Source organism: Rhinoraja longicauda, chromosome 32 (assembly GCF_053455715.1).
Source record: "Rhinoraja longicauda isolate Sanriku21f chromosome 32, sRhiLon1.1, whole genome shotgun sequence".
NCBI lineage: Eukaryota > Metazoa > Chordata > Chondrichthyes > Rajiformes > Arhynchobatidae > Rhinoraja > Rhinoraja longicauda.
Window position 1 is genome coordinate 20,897,384 of NC_135984.1, and position 18,605 is coordinate 20,915,988.

Below are 18,605 nucleotides of genomic sequence, written 5' to 3' on the forward strand. Positions count from 1 at the left end.
GCCTCCTCCTGCACCTATTGTCTAATGTCTTCTCTGATGGAGGGTACACTCTATAACCGAGGGAACAGTTAGTATTAACTGATTTGATGGGGCAGAAAGTAAAACAAAGCTTTTTTTGCTGTACCTCGGTACACGTGACAATAAGAAATCAAAACCTTGGTCACTGGGCTGATGTGTTTCCGTTCTGTTCTACACTCACATGATAATGAAACACAACAATGATCAGCCTACAAAATAATCTACACATAGTTTGACAGATGGTTTGTATCATTTATCCCAGATACATTCCAGGAAATTAACAGTTTCCTAGCCTCCTCCTTCTGAATGCTACAGGTTGTATCTCCGTAAAGAGGTGAGAGTGCCCCGCATGTCCTGAAGAAGGGTCCCGACCCAAATCATCACCTATCCATGTTACTCCAGAGATGCTGCCTGGTCTGTTGATTTACTCCAGCTCTTTGTGTCCTTTTGTCCTGAAGAGAATTGTGTTCTTAAAGCTGACACATTCAAACTTGTGCAAAAGAAGACTTGGAAAGCAAGAAGCAAAGCAACGATGAGTTCATTGACTGGTGATTTTTACACTTCATTCCTTATGTAATGTCATATTTGTACATCTGAATTCATTGAACAATTGACATAATCGGAGCCAAAAACATCTTTATCATAAGACAACAATGTATACGAAGAAATTTTAAGGTGCAAAACAAATATAAAAAGGCAATGAGATTTTTTTTTCTAAATGTCAAACTCTTAATTTCTCAGTTTTGTAAAGTATGGTGCTTGAGGTTTGAGAGAGGTCACACAACGATATTGTACTTTGAGTTCATGCTCTTTGACTTGGATCCTTGGTTACGTTCAGATGATGCCAGTAAATTGGAATTTGTTTCTTTACCAGGAGCCATTGCATCCTCTCTGAAAGCAACAAAAGATTCAACCATTGAACGAAGATGCAAGTACCACATACTTAAACACTAATATTTCACAGTTTGCTGGTATCCAAGTTCAGTCCAGAGGTATAAATGTTGCCTGAGTGGAGTATCATGTTCTTCCAGTTTTCCCTGGTGCTCTGGGTTTCTCCCAAAGATATGCTGAATGTTAGTTAACTGGATACTGTAAATTACCCCTAATTTAGGCGGGCAGCTGAAGTATCCAAGTGAACTATCGGGCAAGTGAAATGGAATAGGTTACAAGGAAACAAGTTGGGAACAAGCAATGGGAATGCATTGACCGAATGGGCCAAATGGCTTCCTTCTATAAAACACAAAATGCTGGAGTAACTCAACAGGTCAGGCAACATTTGTGGAAGGAATGGATAGGTGACATTTCTGTTCAGGACCCTTCTCCAGTCTGAAGACCCGTTGCCTATCCATTTCTTCCACACATGCTGCCTGAGTTACTCCAGCATTTTGTGTTTTACGCAAGATTCCAGCATTTGCAGTTCTTTGTGTCTCAGCTGCCTCCTATGGGTTTTTTTTACTAAAGTTTACTTTTACTGTAAAAGCTTAAGTTACTGTGTTCTGGCATATCAAAATAGGTTACAGATTTTATTCCCATACTATTGGACTGACATCCTTTAGTGAAATAAATGAATCCATCGGCAGAGGCCTGAGGATGTTGCCTTGACAACTAACGTTTGCACTGCCTTGTCCACAAATAAACTAACGGTATTAGAAATCATCACCAATTATAAATTAGTTCTTTGTTAGAGAAGCAAGCCAGAGAAGGAGTTCATGTAGTTCATTATGCCTGGGGCATCCTGACCATGAGCCACACAGTTAGTCTCACTCCTCTTCTTTCTCTATGTTCCAATTACTGTGTCTGACTGAACTGAAAGATATAGCATGGAAAGAGGCCTTTGGCCCACCGGGACCATGCCAACCATCTTCAACAGAACATTAGGGACATTTTACAGAGGCCAATTAACCTACAAACCAACACATCTTTGGTATGTGGGAGGGAACCGGAGCACCTTTCACCATCTGGGGCGGCCTGGAACGTGGCAACTACAACAGCCTGACCGCGGGAGAAGACGGCAGGGGAAGAGAAAAGACATTCTGGCCTTCCATCACAGTGAGGAGGTGACTGGAGGAGACTCACTGTGATGGATGTTTCTTTTTGTTTGATTGTGTGTGTTATTGCTTATTTTTATTGCTCTTGTTGTTGGACTGTGGGTAATCTTTTATTTCACTGCACATTTATGTGTATGTGACAAATAAACTTGACTTGACTTGACTAGGAGGAAACCCACGCGGTCACTGGGAGAAATTGCAAACTCAAAAACAGAGGTCAGGATCGAACCTGGGTCTCTGTTGCTGTGAGGCAGCAGCACTACCAGCCGCGCTACTGTGCTGCCCTATGTCCTTTACAAAAATATTGTTGGGGCATACGGATTGGCCAGGTAGTCTAGAACCCTCGGATTGGTTTACGGGTCACGGGTTGCGGGAGCGCGAGGTATTTAAATGTCTGGCGCCAACCTCGGGTTAGAGATTAGATTAGCGAGCGAAGTTAGTGTTAGTCCAAGAGTAAGTGCGTTGCGTTTGTCACGGGTTTTATCGACAATAAAGTCTTTGGATAATATCGCTCATTTGGACTCACTACAATATACTCAATTATCTTTTGAAGGTTGAGGTTAAATTTGTTTTTCCTATTCGTTCAGGCATTGCATTCTGGTTCTTAACAACTCAGGGTCACAGAGTGACTCTGCACAGAAACTGGCCCCTTCAACCAAAAGCTTCAACAAGTACCCATTCTACCCTAACCCATTTTACTCTCCCCACATTCCCATCAAATACACCCACAAAGGAAGAGGGTAGCCTTGCTGTTAGGCTCATAAAACAGATTTCCCAATGTGTTTGAAGACGTTGCTGCCTTTTCACCAGAAAGAGAATGCAGAACTTTAGGGCTAATGCTAAACAATGTAAGAATTGACTAATGTGACACATGTAATGTTAGAAGGTTAGAAAGAGAATAATTAAAACTACAGCGTCTCATTTCTTTCAGTACCAAGGTGCCGCTAGACATTATTTTTTTAAATAATTCAAATATTTAATATTCTTACCTTACTATTTCAGTATTTTTATTCTTTCATACTTAACCCTATATTTCTATTTTTGAATCCAAATACATTCTAATTCAACTTACTTTTTATGCACAAAAAATATTTTTAGTCCAATAATTCATCCAAGTACCAGACTGACAGAATAGAAGTGGAGAAAACGTTTCTCTTGGCTGTGCTATCGAGGAGCAGAGAGCAGTGTTTCTAAATAAGGAGTCAGCCATTCAGGTCAAAAGTGAAAGCTTTCTTCAATAGACAATAGACAATAGACAATAGGTGCAGGAGTAGGCCATTCAGCCCTTCGAGCCAGCACCGCCATTCAATGCGATCATGGCTGATCACTCTCAATCAGTACCCCGTTCCTGCCTTCTCCCCATACCCCCTCACTCCGCTATCCTTAAGAGCTCTATCCAGCTCTCTCTTGAAAGCATCCAACGAACTGGCCTCCACTGCCTTCTGAGGCAGAGAATTCCACACCTTCACCACTCTCTGACTGAAAAAGTTCTTCCTCATCTCCGTTCTAAATGGCCTACCCCTTATTCTTAAACTGTGGCCCCTTGTTCTGGACTCCCCCAACATTGGGAACATGTTTCCTGCCTCTAATGTGTCCAATCCCCTAATTATCTTATATGTTTCAATAAGATCCCCCTCATCCTTCTAAATTCCAGTGTATACATTGTTTCACGAAAACAATAGTGAATCTTTCAAATTCTCTTCTTGTGGAGGCACAATACTGGACTACATCTAAAAAAAAGATCAGTAGACTTTAGCTATAGACAACCTTAGCTATTCAGGGAATCAAAGGATACATGGTTGGCTCAGCTAAGTGATGCTACGGTGTAAGATTAGCCTTGAATTTATGGAGTGGTATCAGATGAGATGGGTTGCACGGCTTACTTCTATTTCTTACAGTACGTTTACAGAGCATACCATAAGATGTCCTACTCTAGTAATGTATATACTGGCCAGAGTATAGAGAGATTGCTACCCTCTTCCTTTGTCAGAACAACTGAGACAAAACATAAGTATCCAAACCTCAGCTCATGTCCCGTGTAGGGGTCCTTGGATGTCTTCTTCTTTTGATGAAATAGGTAGTAGGCAACGACGGCGATCAGGATAAGAGCCATAAGGGTGCCGATCACAGCTCCAATTATCACTCCAGCCTCGTTGTTCACTGCGGGGGAAATTAATTATTACTCAGTGAGACAGAATAGGTAGAAATGTTGTCCATTGCACCACATGTGGTTCAGACGCAGCTTTGTTTGATCAGATGATAGTTAGTATTTGCTTTAGTTTAGAGGCACAGCATGGAAAGAGGCCCTTCAGCCCGTCGAGTCCACACTGATCATCTGTTCACACTAGTTCTATGTTATCCTACTTTCCCACTTCCCACCGACGAGGGGCAATTTGCAGAGGCCAATTAACCTACAAGCCCATTGTGGGAGGAAACCGGAGCAGTTGGAGAAAACCACGCAGTCACAGGGAGAACATGCAAACTCCACACGGACAGCACCCGAGGTTGGGATCAACCCCGGGTCTCTGGCGCTGTGAGGCAGTAGCTTCACCAGATCTTCTCATAGCAGACAGGATAGCTACATTTTTTTTGTCCTTCAAAATATCACAACCTCCTTACAACAAAAGGCAGTTATTTGGTCCACTTGAATGCAGCCACCCTGAACAAACCATTGCACTCATTTAATGCTGCACATCAGTGACTCCACGATGATATACACTGCTGGAGAGTCTTTCATGAGACAGTACGTCCCTCTGACCTTCAGAGAAGCAATGTCATACAAGATGTAACACTGAAACATATGGGGAGGGAGGGGGTTTGGGTACACATTACCAGAAACTTGGTAAGCAGTGCATTCAGGGAGGAAATTGAGGTAGATGGTCAGAGATACTGGGGGGAAAACCCCCAAGACCTAGGACCTTGACACGAAAGCCTGGCCGAATGATGGACAATTAAATTCACAGACAGTCAAGGGGCCAAATTGGAGGAATGCAGGCATATTAAAGGGTTAAAGTGCCCAAAGACATGACGGAGTTAGGTAGTGGTGAGTGCATGAAGTGAGTTGAAAACAGGAGTGAGTTTTTTTTAAATTGAACCATTGCTTCAGCAGGAGCAAATAAACCTTGGATGTGGACTATTGGCGCACAAGATGGAAGCAGCAAACTGACAGAGGTTAGAATGAAGAAAGCAAGTTTAGAGATAACAACAAAGTGAATGAAGGTTTCAGGCACATGTGGATAGAGACAGAGGTAGAGTAGGCAAAGCTAGACAGCAGGAAACAAATACTTAGTGATAACTCAGATAAGTGTTCAAGATTGGAAATAACAATTTGAACAATATTGTTCAGTCTTAGCATTTACCAGAAACTGGGGTACAGTCACCAAAAGACCAAGCATCAAGGCTGATCTTTCCACTATTTAGTGAAAAATACCTGAACTTACAATTCAAAGGAGATACAAGGAACTGCAGATGCTGGTTTACAAAAAAAAGATACAAAGTGCTGAAGTAACTCAGCGGGTCAGCCAGCATCTCTGGAGAAGTACATTTTGGGTTGGGACTCCTCTGCAGATTGATTGTTGAGGTGTGGGTGTAAGGGTGCAAAGGGAAGCCCACTGCTGAGGACTGGCCATTCTGCATTGGAAAGGGGGAGGATAAGGGGAGGGTGGGGGGGGGGGATGGGGGAGGGAATGATGCAAACCCAAAGGGGCAAAGGGCAAGGGTCAGACCCAAGCTCTGAGTAGACCTAGATGCATGGGGGAAGTCCTTAAGAGGTAGTCCTCACTTTGTGTCTTTTTTAGCTCATGCAGTTCTGGCAGTTTAACAGCGTAAAGACTCTGGAGTTGTCCTGAGATGTAGCAGAGACGTGGAGCTACAGGTCAACAAGAGACATGTGACATCTCTCATTAGGTTTCAAAGATGTTGCTGCATGTAATGGAAGGATAAACCATGGGGTCACCAGAAGTAACATTTTAGATGATGTCCTGGCCTTGTCCTTGGAACTGCACACTTTTAACTGGATATTGATGGGAGCATGTTGTAATGGATTCATGTCAAAAACTGTTAATGGATCGAGAATTAGCACAGTTTACTTTCATCACAGTCACATGGTCTGCCATTTGTACGAGACATTCTGTCAATATGAATTTTATGAATCCATGAATCCATAAAGCTGATGATATTGACTGGATAAGATCAAAGAGAGTACTAAAGGGAACAAGAGAGTTAACAGAGGGATTTTTAATTTTCACATTCTGCCCAATCATGTACTTCACAATCCACATGAAAACATACCCCCTGACTTTAATCTGAAAATTCTCTTTCATTAGTTTGAATCAGCATCCCCCTTTATGTCAGACATTCTAAATAAAAATAAAAATTAATGTTTTTTCAGATAATTTTCGACCACATTTATGTGGACAAAAAAAAAATCATCTGTCAGAATCATCTTCTCCAGAATGAACAATATAACACCTTTTGCATTAAAATGTCCTTGACAGAGGTGTAATCAGGTAAAAGTAAATGCCAATTGAAAATATTGTGTGACTTAAATCGAGGCAGGCTTGTGAAAAGGATAGAAATTATAAATGTATGTAATTTCCGCTTGCTGATAGCTAACTGCATTGTTCTTAGAGTTGAAAATGCCTAACCTTTATGAGTAAATGTGCAGTTAGAAACCTTTTCTCCTCCACAAAAGAGACTGCTTTCAATCGTCAAAGACTAAGGGCTATGTGGAGGAGTCTAATAAAAGCAGAGTTCAATGCCAAGCAAGAAAAGCAACATTGGAAAATCATTGTCAATTTTACGATCCTTTTTTTTTGCTGTAGTGTTCAAATAGTTCAGACATTGAAGCGGTCCTCAGGAATCATTTAGTTGTCGGCGTCCCATCAATACTTGGAGCACTATCGACGATGTACAGTTATGGTGCTAGTTTGAAAATTCTGGCAACCTCCATGGAAAGATATGAATTAGTTGCTGTCAATACAGGGGCCATTGTGTGTGATCTATTTTCTCTCTGACAATCCTCTGCTGATGTGATTGCAACCCGTTCTTTACTTGCACTGAGCGTTGGCGGCCTTCCTGACGTAGGCTAGTCAGTAGGGCTTTTCTTCCATGATTGAAATCACTTAACTCATTAGCTTGGCGCAGAACAGGAAATGAATCTGAGATCTTCCTGTGAATTTGCCTTGACTAATCACAGAACTGGTGGAAAACAACACCAGCTGGCAATATCTCACAAGTATTCATGACATTTAGAATACCATATATTACAATAACATCCACTGATCTCACGATATATCATACCCCCAAGGTAGGGAAATAGCTTTTGTAAACAATTCCCTCTCTGCTGACCGCTGAGTTCCTCCAGCATTTTCTATTCCCTTCCATAGTTCTATTCCTGATGCATATAATAATTAAACATTTGACTCTTGACTCTCAATATAGTCTCAGCAAAATCTTACAATTTCACAATTTCAGTGTCCCGCCCCAGGCTAACATCTTAGGAATGAGCCCCTAATTATCCTCTATCGACTCCGTTAGGCAGACCATGTTGTGTGGCTGTTTAACATTGGACTCTTAAAAATAGGCACTCAACTCCAATCTCTGCTACAGGAAAACACGCAGAGGAAAAAATTCAGGTATGTCCTTAAAGTCTCCTTGAAAAAAATGAAACCTTCCCATTGACATGAATGGTGCCTAGATTAGAGGGTATTAGCTACAAGGAGAGTTTGGACAGACTTGGATTATTTTATCTGGAATGCTGTAAATTGAGAGGAGACATAGAAGTATACAACATTATAGGAGGCCTAGAGAGGTGAGAAAGTCAAAATCTTTTTCTCAGGATGGAAATATTAAATACTAGTGGCAACTTTAGGGTGAGAGGGGCAAAGTTTAAAGGGGATGTGCAGGGCAGGTTTTTACACACTGGATGGGCATGTGGAACACGCTGCCAGGAGTGGTAGTGGAGGCAATGGTGGCGTTGAAGAGGCTGTTGGGTAGGTGTGTGGATGGATACGCATGGAATGAAGGGTTATGGATCACATACAGGCAGATTAGATTTTGTCTTGGCATGATGTCTGGCACAGATATTGTGGGCCAAATGGGCTTTTCCTGTGTTGTACTGTTCTATGTTTGACTCCTGATCTGTGAACTGTTTGCGTGCTACTGTATGTTTCATTTTTTTCCCATTGGAACCTAATCAGATGTACAGCACTTTGGTCAACGTGGGTTGTTTTTAAATGTGCTATACAAATAAAATTGACTTGACTTGACTTGACTTGATCACTCAAAATGGAGAAGGAGCATATGAGTTAGGATTGAGAACCATGAGTCCATTCATGAGGGTCGCGCAGAAACCCTGCAATAGTGGTGGAAAGAGTGCACACCTCACAGATGACCCACTCACTCATCCTCTCAAGCTTCACCCTCATTATACGTGAATGAGTTTGTGGTTCACACATAATGAAGCAAGCCCCCTCAATCCCGTGGGACTGCCTAACAAGATGGAAATGGTTAACCAGCTACAATATTTTGAGTAGACCTCAAAGGCAGTAATATTGAATACAACGATGTTTAAGCACACCAGGAACAGGTACAAACTGATTTCTGGTCTGGACTCTTTTTTAATATTGGGATTATTAAAATCAATTTTCCATAATCGTGCTAAATCATTACTGAATCCCACCCACGCATTCACAAGATGTCAGAGGACAGTGAAGCCCGGTGTTTCAAACCTATGCAGAAAAATGATGTTGTAAACAGTATTGCCGAATGCCATCTGTTTGTGTTTGTTCATATCTATAATTAACTCTGTTTCTGATGTTTTAAGTGTCCAAATTGGAAGAGTGATCTGCCCATTACCTGTGACTGACAAAGTCAGCTGACATGATTGTTCCCCTAGGACGTTGGATGACATGCATCGGTATATTCCTGAATCCTCCACTGTGAGGTTCCTCAGAATCAGGGTTCCCTTTTTGGAATCTACTGCTGGAAAAGAAGATTGAAATAAAATGTAAGATATTCACAGTCAAGAAAGGAACATGTAAAATCATTTATCATTGCAGCAGTAAATTAGTAAACTACATTTAATTGGATTCTATGACATAAACATATGCTGTATGTTCTCAGCCAAATTTTTGTAATTTTGTAATTTAATTGGTTTCAATTACTCAGAAATCCCGAGAATTGCATCATTTGCAGATCTGCCACGTAATGTCACTGGGATATGGAATAAAGAAAGGTGATTTAAAAGAGAAAAAAACATTGATTTGGGTTTATTAAACTTTCTTACTAAACTTCACTTGCAGGTGTGGAGAGTAGGTACGTTACAGGAGGGATTCAGAGGATAACATGTACAGGCATTTGAAAATATAGGGGCTGATTAGGGGTAGTCAGCATGGCTTTGTGCTTGGAGGATTTTGGCTCACAAATTTGATTGAGTGTTTTGAAGAAGTAACGAAGAATGTCGATGAGAGCCGGCCAGCAGACTTGTTCTTTATGGAGGAGTGTGTAGGAAGGAACTGCAGATGCTGGTTTAAAATGGAGATAGACACAAAAAGCTGGTGTAACTCAGCGGGGCAGGCAGCATCTCTGGAGAGACGGAATGGGTGACTTTTCGGGTCGAGACCCTGAAGTTGGCTCTCAACCCGAAACGTTGCCCATTCCTTTTCTCCAGAGATGCTGCCTGTCCCACTAAGTTACTCCAGCTTATTGTGTCTATCTATAGTATATATGGACTTCACCAAGAACTATGATAAGTTTCTGCATGGTAGTTTGTTCTGGAAGTTTAGATCGTATGGGATCTAGGGATAGGTGGTTAATTGGATACATAATTAGCATGAGTGTAGGAAGCAGAGGGTGATGGTGGAAGGTTGCTTCTTGAACTGGATGCCTGAGACTAATACTGTGCCTCAAGGATCAATGCTGGGCCCATTGCTGTTTACCATCCATTACAAAAATTTGGCTGAGAATGTACAGCATACGTCATAGGATCTGAATTAGGTCATTCAGCCCATCAAGCTATCCTGTCATTCAATAATGGTTGATCTATCTTTCCCTCTCCACCCCATTCTCCTGCTTTCTCCCTGTAACCTTTGACACCCTTACTAATCAAGTACCTGTCAATCTCCACTTTAAAAATACACAAACACTGTAAATACTTTTGCGAAGAAAATCTACTATTGCACTCAAACAAGCTCTTTTTGTAGTTCTCTCTATGAAATATGAAACCAGATTATTTGCTAGGTCTATTATTCAAACTTATGATACCACCACTCATTATCTGGACTACAAGCAACCTATGTACACAGTGCCTTGCCTACTTGCACAATGGGTGCTGAGACCAATTGGAGTCATGGAGTCAAATGCTGAGAGAATTTGTCATTGAATAACAATGCATACTGAAGAAGGGTGTGACTGATGGAGTGATAACACTTGGGCTTTTACATTTGGCTATCCAAAGGACAAATAAATAGGCTACAAAATGCTATATCAAAAGTAAAATTGTTGCTCAAACAAGAATATATTTACAGTGCAGCATTGATGGGACCCTGTAAAGACCAACTACAAACTATTTGGATTATGTCTTAAAGGAAAAAAACATTGGGCAGTTGTCAGCCAAATGAACAGTCAGGACTTGGAAATGTTTTGAACAAGGGATGGGTGTGGGTGATGGAGTATTGTTTTAACCTAGCCCCACCCAATGAGCTTTCCATAATTGAGCTTTGCCTTCAAGACATTGTGTATTTATTTTTCTCCACTCTGTATTTGGTTGCTTTAAGCTATAATTCAGAAATGAATTGAATGAATGAATGAATGAATGAATAAGTTTATTGGCCAAGTATGTGCACATACAAGGAATGTGCCTTGGTGCTCTGCTCACAAATGACAACACAAACATATAGTTAACAATTAAGAATAAAGCATAAACACAGCAAAACAATAAGGTCTAAACATGTGGGTGAAAATAAACCAGGGCCATAAAGAAACTACAGACTTTGGTTATTGAGTAGAACTACTACTCGTGGGAAAAAAAAGCTATTTTTATGTCTGGCTGTGGCTGCTTTGACTGTCCGGAGTCGCCTTCCAGAGGGAAGTGTTTCAAATATTTTGTGGCCAGGGTGAGAGGGGTCAGAGATGATCTTGCCCGCTCGCTTCCTGGCCCTTGCAGTGTACAGTTCATCAATGGGGGGAAGGTTGCAGCCAACAACCTTCTCAGCTGATCGAACGATCCGTTGCAACCTCCGGATGTCGTGCTTGGTGGCTGAGCCAAACCAGACCGTCACCTATTCTTTTTCTCAAGAGGTGCTGTCTGACCTGTTGAGTTACTCTAGAGCTTTGCGTCTGTATTTCGTATAAACCAGTATCTGCAGTTCTTTGTTTCTACATACTCAAGGAACTCGGCAGGTCAAGCAGCGTGTGTGGGGGGAGTAAGGAACTGACAATTATTTTACCCTCACAGATGCTGTACAATCATAAAATCATACAACCTGTTGAGTTCCTCTAGCAATATGTTTATTGCTCCAGATTCTAGCATCTACAGTCATATACTGCCTGTCCCATTGAGCACTTCCAACATATTCGATACAAAACAGTAATGCAGAGGAACGGGCAGCATCCCTGGAGAGAAGGAATGAGTGATACCCATTCCTTCTCTCCAGAGATGCTGCCTGTCTCGCTGAGTTCCTCCAGCTTTTTGTGTCAATCTTCGGTTTAAACCAGCATCTGCAGTTCCTTCCTACACAGTACACCAGAGCCCTTGAGCCCACAATGTTTGTGCCGAACATGATGCCTAGTTAGACTGATCTCATCTGCCTGTACATGATCCATATCCTTCTATTCCCTGCACGTCCGTGTGCCTATCTGAAAGCCTCAAACCCCACTGCCTCCACCACCATCCTAGTAGTGCGTTCCAGACCCCCACTACTCTCTGGGTAGAGGACGTACCCCGCACGTAATCCCCATTAAACCTTCCCCCTCTTACATTATTGCTACATCCTCTAGTGTTGGCCATTTCCACCCTGGAAAAAGGTTCTGACTGTCTCTCCTGTCGATGCCACTCATAGCTTTGTATACTTCTATCAAGTTTCTCCTCCACCTCAGACTCTCCAGATAAAACAATCCAAGTCTACCCAATCTCTCCCTCCAGCTAAAACCCTCCAATCCAGGCAGCATTCTTGTAATCCTTCTCTGCACCTTCTCCAAAGCCTCCACATCTTTCCTCTAATAGGGCAAACAGAAATGTATGCAATTACTTTAAATGCAGCCTAACCAAAGTTCTACAGAGTCCCTTGTGGTCCCCTCTGTTTGTTTAAAATGTATTGCAAAATAGACGAAGGGAACTGTGGGCCCATTTGACATACTTTCACACGTGCGACTTTTTTGATTAACTTCAAAGTCAACCCCATTAACTTGATTAACTACAAAACCTCCAGGCTTTGTGTTGCCTGCAGATGCCGATAGAGAAGCACTATCCGGGATACCTTTCAACGTGATTCTCGGTGACGCTGTCACGGTAGCAGAGCGGACCTCCGACCATTTGTACTGTGGTGCCGGGCGACCCACCGTTGAGCTACAGAGCAATGTAACGTTATTTCCGATATACGGTTTTCCAATCACTTTACACTCTGGAATCGATGGTGGAACTGCCAATTGGAAGGAAAGGACATACATCATAATCACTCATAAAGAGTATTGCCTGACCACATGAGCAAAGCGTACAAGAAGGTTGGGCACCTGTAGGGTAACAGATTTCCAAAGGCAGATAAATTGGAGAAAGATTCAGAATAATCTCTGGTGGATTTTTTTGGGAAATCGGCAAAATATTTATAAATATCGGCAGTATTTATAAATCATAACAAACACCAACAGTGAAGGAATCATTTGTGTAGGAATACATCTTTCATTCACCATTAAACTTTATGCATCTACTCATTTAAATTGACAAGTGATAGTTATTTTGTTGGACTGTTTGGAATTTCTTTAAATTATCTATTCATTGTTTTAAAGATATTAATGGATGTCTGCTGTGCTTGGACATTTAAATGTGGACCAGTACTTAAGAAACCAAGAAGAAAGTTTTTTCCTCCTTACCTCGTACAATTAAATTGACAAATGTCTCACTCGGTCCAGTGAAGTCTGGAGGATTGTTGATATCGCAAGAATACCTGCCAGTGTCTGATGACTTGGAGTTTTCAATTCTAATGGAAGCAACTCCCTTGGTTGGCTCCTGATCAACCAGTTTGATTCTATCTGCTTGAGGCCCAAGTTTATAAACATTTCCATCAGTGTAGTAAAGAATCTAAACAGATGAAATAATGTTAAAGAAATCATTTGTTAAAATAAATTATCTTGATTCCTTCTGTCTGACCATTGTCCTTGTAAGATAATAAATCTCCTAGAGGCACAAAGTGCTGGAGTAACAGTGGATCAGCCACTTTCTCTGGAGAACATCGGGAGGTGACGTTTTAGGTCGGGACCCTTCTTCAGAATATGTAGCTCCACTCCATTCTGGTTTGGTGGACGTTAGTCATGGGAGAAGAAGGGTCCCGACCCGAATTGTCACCTATCCATGTAGTCCAGATTTTCTGCCTGACCCTCTGGGTTGCTCCAGCACTTTGTCCCTTTTTTTGGTAAACAAGCATCTGCAATTCCTAAAGTCTACATTTTCTCAGAGGCTTCTGATTTAGTACAAACATTTAGTAGCCAATTGCATCCAATTTGTTAATCCTTTCTCTTTGTATGGATTCCAATGTGGAACTGCCAGCACTCCACTTCGTAGCTGTGCTTATTTTAGAACAATAGCTCATTCTTACCATCCTTTAATTCTCTAACGCATGCCTCTGCAAAGACAAATGTTTAATTCCTCTGCTTTTTTCTTGTAGAACATCGTTAGTTCTCCTGGAGCAAAAAAGCAAACTGCTCGAGGAACTCAGTAGGTTAGACAACATCCGTGGGAATGAAAGGATGGTTGACGTTTTGAGTTGAGGCCTTATATCTGGAGTCCTCAGATGCTGTTTGACCCATTGAGTGCACATTTTGCTCCAGATTCCAGTATCTGCTGTTTCTTGTATTTCCATAAATTCTGCTGCCTCTCTCTCTCTCTCTCTATAAGATTCATCCTTACATTGTTTCCTTTTAAAATAAATGTATAGTCTCACACCCCATTTTTATACTTCTTGCCAGTCGACTTTCATATCCTATCTTGCCTTTAATCTGTCAATTTATAGGTCCTTTGCTGAGTTCGTAAATGCCTACTGCTATTTCTGGCAACTTTATAAGCCTCCACTTTGGATTTAATGCTGACTTCAATTTCTCTTGTCAGCCATTGATAAATTATTTTTCATTGTGGATTTTTATGCCTTGAAGGGTTTTTTTTGCAATTGATGCATTCTTTCCGTAAATGCTGAGCTTTCCCTATCTACCATCATACCTTTCAATGTATTCTCTCAATGAAGCACATCTAACTCACCCCTTCTCCCACCCTAGTTGTCCTGCAAGTTCCACTGTTCACATCCTTGTATACCTTTGTTATCACCTCTTCCCCAGCCAACAATGGGCCATTATGGGCTCCACTCTTCCTTGGTCATCTGTTGCCGGCCCTGCTTTGTTCTGGCCTTTCCTTACCTTCAGTTCACTCCCCTCTACCTTCAGTCTGAAGAAGGGTCCCGACCCGAAATGTCACCCATCCTTTTTCTCCAGAGATGCTGCCTCACCTGCTGAGTTAATCCAGCACTTTGTGTCTATCTTGGGTATAAACCAGCATCTGCAATTCTTTTCTACACATTCTACCTCTCAGTTCCCCAGTGCCCTGTCCAGTCCCTTGTTTCACTTTGAACAGTAACATTTACAAACTTATAGTAAAATGTTACCAGCATCGGAGTGTATTAGTAAACACCTTCCAAAGAGCTTTGGGGATTGTTCTGTGGGACATTGCTGAACTTTCCCCATAAATACAGTGTTCCTGTTTTCCCTGTGGTCTGACATATGGTTGTGAGTAGGAGATATGTTATGATGTGTAGTATTGAATGAGGCACAGCTAAAACTTACCTTTTCTGCTTGTGCATTTTCAGTTGGTCCTGGTGTAAATCGCCATTCAAGGGAGAACTGGGATCCAACGATTGTTTTGTAACTGCAGTCAAGGGTAGCATTGTTGCCAATGTTTACTATCACATACGGGTGACTTGTTGTGACATATATTGATAGTACAGGATCTGGAAAAGCAAATTTGAGAGAATTACTTACACATTTTTACCTCAATTCGTGTTAAAAATAAATTATTTCCTGGAACTCAGTCTTTATATCTCCATATGATAATGAGGGAGGCCCTTCAGCCCATTGATTCCATCCCAGCTCACAAAATGACCCCATCCCCACAGTAAATTGCCCTGCATCCCTACATTTACATCCAACTGCTCCCAGATGATATCAATCACCTACAACCTTGGAGTTATTACTTTACCAAGCCACATGTTCTTGGAATTGTTGAGGAAACTGGAGCACTCAGGGAAAATCAACCCATTCACAAGGAGGACATGCAGCCTCAACATGGACAATGCCCAAGGTCAGGATTTAAACTGGGTCACTGCAGCTGTGACTAATCTAGTAGCTGCACCTCTCTGTCAGGACCTTAATTTATTGTCCATCCCAGCTCTCTTTGCTGCACAGTGATCAGTGATCAAGGTGTAGAAACTTCATTGCACAGCGTAGCAACTTACCCGTGATCTTGGCTGTGAGCTGTCACCATGTTACGATAAATTGCATAAATAAGGGGCATTCACTGAGCTGCCAGCATAAGAATATTGACATTCTCTTGACTCGCCATTAACCTTCAGTTAACGGGAATTGATAGGGCTGGCCTGCATCTGTCAATCCAAGCGGGTACCAGGAATCAGTCATACACATATTCATTCATCTAGGTTTGATCCCGACTACGGGTGCCGTCTGTACGGAGTTTGTACATTCTCCCCGTGATCTGCGTGGGTTTTCTCCGAGATCTTCGGTTTCCTCCCACACTCCAAAGACGTACAGGTTTGTCGGTTAATTGGCTTGGTAAATGTAAAAAAAAGTAAATAAATCTGGGTTTGACTACCAGCTACCACCTAGATAGATGGATTAATCGTGCTGAAAGTGACCTGGCCTTCCCTGAGCATGTAGTTCAGCGAGCAACAGGGTAGCCAGGGAAGTCTGAAGAAGGGTCTCGACCCGAAACGTCGCCCATTCCTTCTCTCCTGAGATGCTGCCTGACCTGCTGAGTTACTCCAGCATTTTGTGAATAAATACCTTCGATCTGTACCAGCATCTGCAGTTATTTTCTTATACTATATATATTCTTAAACAATATGTTGGCCTTTACTACAAAATCAAAATGAGCACAAACATAGAGGTGGAGACATAAGTTCAAGTTCAAGTTCAAAAACACTTTATTTGTCCCCGTGGGGCAATTTACAAAGGCACGTGGAGTAGTACAAAAACTATTGGTGGGGGGGGGGGGATTAGCAGGGTGAGCCGTGGGACAGGGGTGGTTGGGAGTTGAGGAGCTGAACAGCCTTGGGGACAAAGGTTGCCCTTCTCCTCTGTGTCCTACAGCCTGAGCAACGAAGCCGGTGTCCTGAGGGAAGCCACTCAAACGCAGAGAACAGGACGTGTGAGGGGTCCTGTTAAAATCCTGCCAGCTGACCTTAGCATCTGCTGGTCGCAGAGGGTGGAGAGGGCTCTGGCAGGGAGTCCAATAATTTTGGAGCAGACTTTGGCTGTGCTAAGTAACTGCTGATGCTAGAATCTTGCATAGAATACAAAGTGAGGATGGTGGAGTGTAATGAAGATTGATTCCTTGTCAGATATGTAGTGGTGCAAACACATTGGCTGACATTGACTGCAGTTTGAATGACTAAGAAGTGAACTCTCTAAAATGTACATATTCCTTGTGGGGCTTAGATGGCAAATGCCAAGTTGATGCTGCCCAGGCTGTTGAATCTGCATCTAAGAGTCACAAACTTAAACGAAAGAGCTGGCCATTCTGCACAGAGATGAAGGAAACTTTCTTCACCCAGCCTTTGAAATTGTCCACCCAAGAGAGCAGTGAAGGTGTAATGTCCCGTCAGATCTGTTAGTCTTGTGTCATGTTCTGTGTTTAGATTCTCATTTCAGGTCCCTTGACTTCCTGCCATTGTAATTGTCAGCCCCGCCTTGATTGTTTCCACCTGTGTGCCCTTACCTCATGTATATATAGTCCATGCCTCCCTTTGTCCTGTGCCAGTTCGTATTGTGATTCATGTGCTCTCGGTCGTAGTATAGCTAGCAAGTAATTTTTGTAACTAATGTTTTTGTAGCTGAGTAAGTTTAGAGTTTTTGGTTCGAATCGCAGTGTTCTTTAATGTGAAAATTAAAGAACGCCTTTATTTTCTCCAAATTGACTCTTGTGTGTGAGTCGTGCGTTTGAGTCCAGTTCCTGTGTGCCCCAGAGCATAACAGAACGAACTGGCCATAATATGGACTCAGCCGACTCCAAGATTTGGAAATCAGCCCTTGCCAACCAGGGCACTAAGATCCAGCACCAGGAGGAGCAGCTGCGCTCAGTCAGTCACGGGGTGCGCGAGCTGAACGATCGACAAGGCGAGTTCCAGTCATCAGTGACGACCCAGATTAACCACCTCACTGTACCACTCCATCAGGTTCTGGCTCGTCTCGACCCAACCTCGGCAGCTTCTCCACTGGCTCACGTTGAACCTTCAGCCGGCCATCCGCCTGCTGTTCCGGCCACACCTGCGAACCCCACGCTGATTCTACGCCTGGCTTCACCAGATAGGTTCTCTGGAGACTCGGAGAATTGTAGATCATTCCTTGTACAATGTGATCTCCACTTCAAGCATAACCCTGCACACTTCCCCTCAGACCAGGCCAGGGTAGCATTTATTGTGTCCCATTTGACGGGACGAGCCGCAGCATGGGCCACTGCGGAGTGGTCTCGGGGCTCCACAGTCTGTCAGGATCTAGACCTCTTCCAAAGAACATTTAGCAGTATTTTTGATCACACTTCCTCTGCTAAGGAAGCTTCCCGAGTCTTACTGCAGCTAAAACAGAACACTCGCCCAGTGATAGACTATGCCATTGACTTCCGAACCCTTGCAACAGACAGTGGGTGGAATATGCCTGCACAAGTGGATGCATTCATGAATGGGTTGTCGGAGGCTATAAAGGACAGACTTTCACCTTTTGAGTTACCCAGTGATCTAGAGACATTAATTACCAGGGCTATTCATGTCGATAACAGGATAAAGGAAAGACACCAGGCTGCTGATCGTCCTCCCAATCACCAGGGGCGCTCCTCCGGGTCCTTCACACCGAAGAAGTCATCGTTCCCTGTCCATCGCTGGCCGGAGAAAACAGCGTCCTCTCAGCCGTCGGAGGAACCCATGCAGCTAGGACGAACCAGGCTGACTCCGGAGCAGCGACAGCGCCGCCTGAAGGACGGAGCCTGCTTTTACTGCGGTCAACAAGGACACCGTCTGGCCGACTGCTCGGTAAAAGGGGGTGGCTCACCAG

The 18,605-nt window shown here is 42.7% G+C and overlaps 1 protein-coding gene across 1 annotated transcript in view; it reads right to left on the reverse strand.

The window, feature by feature from the left end:
- Positions 1-555: 555 nt before the first annotated feature.
- The window catches only part of LOC144608744 (V-set and immunoglobulin domain-containing protein 2-like), a 36,085-nt gene continuing 18,035 nt past the window's right edge, over positions 556-18,605 (reverse strand). Inside the window, exons 2-7 of the mRNA XM_078426785.1 lie at positions 15,111-15,274; positions 13,155-13,362; positions 12,545-12,706; positions 8,925-9,050; positions 4,088-4,226; positions 556-909 (exon numbers count right to left, since the gene is read on the reverse strand). Of these exons, the coding sequence (XP_078282911.1) occupies positions 795-909; positions 4,088-4,226; positions 8,925-9,050; positions 12,545-12,706; positions 13,155-13,362; positions 15,111-15,274 (914 nt within the window). The 3' untranslated portion in view covers positions 556-794. The remainder of the gene's footprint in view (positions 910-4,087; positions 4,227-8,924; positions 9,051-12,544; positions 12,707-13,154; positions 13,363-15,110; positions 15,275-18,605) is intronic.